The sequence below is a fragment of the Rosa chinensis genome, chromosome 1 (assembly GCF_002994745.2).
Source record: "Rosa chinensis cultivar Old Blush chromosome 1, RchiOBHm-V2, whole genome shotgun sequence".
NCBI classification, from domain to species: Eukaryota; Viridiplantae; Streptophyta; class Magnoliopsida; order Rosales; family Rosaceae; genus Rosa; species Rosa chinensis.
This window is the reverse complement of record NC_037088.1, coordinates 41,552,926-41,558,233: the sequence shown is the minus strand read 5'-3', so window position 1 is coordinate 41,558,233 and position 5,308 is coordinate 41,552,926. Positions and strand designations below refer to the sequence as shown.

Sequence of the window (5,308 nt, the reverse complement as noted above, 5' to 3'; positions counted from 1 at the left end):
AATGACTTGGTGACTTGTAAACCCGCATAAGATATAGATCCGGTTGGTGAGCTCAATAATGTTAACAATAATGGTGGTGATCAACAAAGACCACTTATCGAAAAGTTCTTTCATTCATATACCAAATTAATCAAAGGTTTAATCAGAAATCTTTCAAACCAAAAAGAAAAGTCATCCATATCTCTTATCTAATATTCTAATAGTATATGATGACGTAGTACCGAAAAGAACGAGTGTTGTTTCTTTCACCTAATACACGTGGATACCTCATATTAAGCAAACAAGACTAAACATTATAATTTGAAATTTTGCAATTATTCTATGAATTTTTTGTTTTCCTGAACTTAAAAGAAATTAAATAAATTGGCAAGCATGCACATGTCAACAGATGTGATACTATAATGAAAATTTATAATTCGTGAATGGTTACGGCACAATTGTTGCCACATAAAATGAGTTTTAGGTGATACATCAAAAGATGATTTACCATCTCATTAGGAAGAACATATGTACAGAATAAATATATGAATTTTTTCAATGTGAAAATCAGTGTCAAAATGCTTAAACACAGGATTTGAACTTGGGGCAAGAGATGCGTAATTGTAAAATAAATGAAGTAAAGGAGAGGCGGGGAGTTATATGCGTCTATCACAAAGAATAGCCTTGCCCAAGATACATCGATCTCCAACGATATTAGCCAAGTCGATCATGATACTCAGCTAGCCTTTATTGAACTTCTAGCTAGATACATATCCTTGTTTCTTACACTTCCAAGGGATGGGATGAAGAGCAAAAGAAATTTAGTAACCAACCATAGATGATCGATAGACCTTCTATGGTTGACTGATCTCATGCCCAATCGGAATCGCAGTACACACTTATGCAGCTAAAGCAAGATCACCAGTGATACTATAAGTCAAAATACTACGTAAAAAGTTTAAACATATCAAATCATAGACAAATAAGTCGGAATCACATAGAGATAACAACGTAGATGAGAAACACGTATCATTAGACTAGTCTCCTTCAGACGTGGTAAACACTAGTACAAATTAAGGGCCAACCCTTCAATTAGTGTGTATAAAACGAACAAGAAAAGAAAAATTAAGAAGTTTATGTTTAGCTACCAGTTGAAAACAAAAGCCAGCAGGAGAAACCAAGTAAGTTTTACTGCTAAAAGTAAATGCACGACCAGATAACCAAAACAAAGACGAAATTTTCCCATCTTGATGGTCTACTCCTGAAATCAACGCCCAGATTTGTTGAAGTACTGTATTCTGACTCTGATAAAGCACTGAATGTATAATTGGGGTTCGATCCATACAAAGCTTGCACTCCTTCAACATCATCAACCTGTAAATCAACCTTCTTTTCCCTAGGCTTCAAACTCGGGTACATCACAGCCTCTTTCACCAAACTATGCCCTAACCCTAGCAAATGCCCGATCTCATGAGTCGCCACGGACTCTAAATCGACAGCCACCGCCGATTTCTCCGACCTAAAGTCCACTGCCCACGTCTCCGCCGCATCAAGGTGGAGCCTCCCGGTCTCCGGCGAAAACGAGTGGGCTAAAATCCCAAGCACACCGTCGAAAGGCTCTCCGTCGCCGTGGTCCCCGGCGTAAAACCCTATTTTGATATCCGAGAAGCCGTAGTCTTCCGTCTCGAAGAAGCTCACCGGAATAACCGACGCCCAACGATCAAAAGAGCGTTTAAATGTGTCTCGGATATCGGACGAGCTCAAGTAACTGATCATGTTCTCCGCCGAGAAAGCGTAGGTGAGTCTCATGGGCATCGTGCGTGGGACCCACCGAGGTTTTCCGGGGAAATACACGTAATATTTCGTGCCCTGCAATGTATTTGAGCTCATGTCAGGTGGTGGTGCACCACATTTCGGTGCTGCAATTATCTCTGATATTCCGGTGTTTTTGGGGACTGTTCTGGTGGGTATGCATGGCGGGAATTTGAGGAAGAAGATAAAGAGGGAGAGAGAGTAACTGAATAACCGAAACATGGCAGTTGGAGTTGTTTAGAGTGTTTGGAGGATAGGAAGGTACTGGCTTTTATATGAAGGAATAATAAAATATGGATAGTTAGGGTACAACCTAAGATTTGGTGGCAAAGTCCTTTACATTCTAAAAGAAATTCTAACTTTAAGAGAGGCAATGTTGATCATGATTCTGATGCTAGAATCATTTTTACCATGAGTACAGATCATGATCATGGTGTGTCAATCTTTTTTGTATGAGCCAATGACATTGTAATAATATGATCAAACTATTAATGTAGTATGAAATATGTTACTACATTGCTAGCTCAACACATCATTCACATGGATAAGACCCATTTTCCTTTTCACTTAAAAATGTAAACAATAAGTGTATTATGTGTGAGCTTAATTTTTCACTTAATGGACATGATTTCAGGTATGAAGGGTGACAGCTTTTCTACCTAGTTTGGTAATGTGTAGGGTAAAAAGCTAGAACATTTATGATCACCATTTTAGGCGTGTAGATGACTCAATCCGTTCAAGTCTATCTGAGAAAGCATTTTTGGAGCTATGTACTTTCTAAGATTTGGACTTAAAGTGGACTCAATATTCGGCTCTTGGAAAGTCACGAACAACTACCATGTTAGGCCACAACAGAACCGTGTTGCTTTGTTACTACTTCCTATGCAGACCCAACTTTGTGTCTGTTCTTTGGATATATAAGTCATATATTCGTAATTTTCAAGAAACTTGGAGCACCAACTGCTGAATTCCAACTGCTGGTAGCTGGTAGTTAGCTTCTGCTGAAAGTTATTTCCCTCAACATCCGACATGGAACTTATGCTGAGCGCTCTATCAAACTCGGAAGCACTTCTTCAAGTGCTCTATGAAATGTCATGTACAAATGCATATATACCGCACTAACATCACACTAAATGCATAGGTATTAGATTTTAATCTCTTTCTGGTTAATTGTAATAGAAAATCATATATATGCAGGGATGGAGTCAATTGTATATCTCGATCACATTTTGGTTGAAACTTTAGTGTTATTTTATCCTTTTCCTTGGTCAAAAAACCCGGAGAGCTGAAAGATTAAACAAAAATTGAAGGCCGGCCTTGTTTTTATGGGAATTTATTGGGCTTGGTTTTCATATATAAACACTGGACCTTATCTTTGATCTGATTTGAACATTCTGACCTATATAAGTACGGTCTGAAGTTTCAATAACAAATTTACTTAGCACTTTAAAATGAGACATTGAGTCGGGACTTCAATTATGGAAATGAAAATGGCTCCATATCAGTGAGAACCACCACCACATTGCGCTATGGGCAGTCTTAAATTTGTTAAGCGGTTGATTCCTATATGGGAAAGGCATGTTCAAAAAATTATGTCGGACTTCACGAGGGCATCAAGGTCTAAAGGAGGGAGTTGATTAGTAATGCCCTAGAGGGAGCGGAGCTTCTTCTGCCCACCCAGGTGGGCACTCACCTTGGTCTTTTAACAGCACGTGAATTATACGCGCTGTTAGTTTTTGGCGGTCAAGATATTTGTTGAGACTGAAGACCAAAAATTATCAACCCAAATTAAAATCGGCAACTACTTCGATCTGGATGTTGTTGGGTTAGCGAGTCTCCAGAATCCTCTAAAACCTGCTTATGAGTCTCCAGATCGGCGCCCTTCCATGGAGGACTGAGTTAATCTGTCGATCATTCTCCCAGATCTGGATTTTTCATGGTCTTTGATATAAGAATTTCACATCTGCAAAATTGATTTGATAACTACTGCTAACTCTGAGATGTAAGAGTGCAAGACATCAATGCTAAAGTCAAATAACATTACTATAAGTGATCAATCAATTAAGTCAAATTCTACCAGCTTTTCACCATATCAATTCAAACTAGAAGTCAATACCCTTTACGAAAGTTGCAACAGACCATTGATGCTTTTATAGATGAAAGCAATATTTCAAATTGAAAATCTCTACTAACGAATTGGTATCGCAACTTCTCTGAATCTAATCATCCCCATAAACGTAAACAACCCAAAATCCTTCTCATCGTTCTTCAGCCACAGAGGTCTGCAACTGGTTATTTCAGTATCGTACATTCAACAATTGACATACAACCAAAGAAAAATCCAATCAGTTAAGCCGACAATTCGATAGAACCTTTAGTATCTGGTATTCGAACCAGAAAGGATATGGGTTTTCGATGGTGTTTTGTCTTTTGATTGAACCTTTGACTAAACCATTTTTTCTCCCAACTATATTTTGATTTCTGACGGTGACGGTCGTATTTAGACTAACGACTGAATGTACGGTTCACATGAGTTAGTCGCTTGAGAGTGGCTAGATGTCTGACACGTCAATCAGGTGACCACCCACTTGGGTGGGTAGAAGAATTTTCGTAGAGGGAGATCATAGATACTTAAGTGCCGCGGTAGAATTTAAAAGCAACTTCAGCATGCATCTTTGAATTAGATTTTTGGGTTATAAGAAATAATTCCTTTATTTTTTCTTAGCCAGGCGAGGCTAAAAGAACCAATATATTCAAACTCTAGTCTTATATATAAGAATAATTTTTCTCTCAATCACAAGAATTACTAGACAATTTAACCGTTCCTATTATTTATTTATTTATTTTTAAAATAAAATGTTGGTGCGGTTGCTTTCAAACCTTGATTAATGAAACTATTAAATACAAATGGTGGGCATTGAGTCTAAACCCCTTATTAGAATATGTATCTAGTGTTAAAGTAAAATTGAGATGGAATTTGTCTACTCATTTTATTTCATAGTCCCTTTATATAGGAATAGAATTACAACGGAAATATCGATTACATTAATGATACTAAATGCTGATTGAGCTGTGATTGTAATTCCTTGATTTCCTCATCGTCAGTTGCTTTGACGAAGGCACATAATGTGCTTTTCCTTTAACACTCCCCCTTGTGCCAAGTCAAAGACGAAATGGGTGCATGAGTTGTTGCCTCACTAAAAACTTTGCCAAGTAACAATAAAAACTCTGTGGGACAAAAAATACACTTTGGTCGAAGGAAAAGAGCACAATGCACCTTCTACATTTGAGGATGACATGTGTGTGTTAGACTCCCCCTGACGTCTACACCTCCCCCTGATACTTGCATTAATCAAGAGAGTTTGGAAAGATTTCGCATTCCTATGTTTTTCACATGTTTCTCAAATGTGGCATTGGGCAATGATTTGGTGAACAAATCTGCCACATTCTCCTCAGACCTTCCTTGATTCACTTGAATCTTGAGGAGAGCCTGTTGTTGCTGATTGTAGAACAACTT

General features: G+C 38.0%; 1 protein-coding gene across 1 annotated transcript; it reads right to left on the bottom strand.

The window, feature by feature from the left end:
- Nucleotides 1–904: 904 nt before the first annotated feature.
- LOC112181774 (metalloendoproteinase 4-MMP) lies at nucleotides 905–2,029 on the bottom strand. The gene has a single exon (XM_024320178.2). The coding sequence runs from the start codon at nucleotides 2,011–2,013 to the stop codon at nucleotides 1,174–1,176; it is 840 nt and encodes a 279-aa protein (XP_024175946.1). The 5' UTR covers nucleotides 2,014–2,029; the 3' UTR covers nucleotides 905–1,173.
- Nucleotides 2,030–5,308: the final 3,279 nt, after the last annotated feature.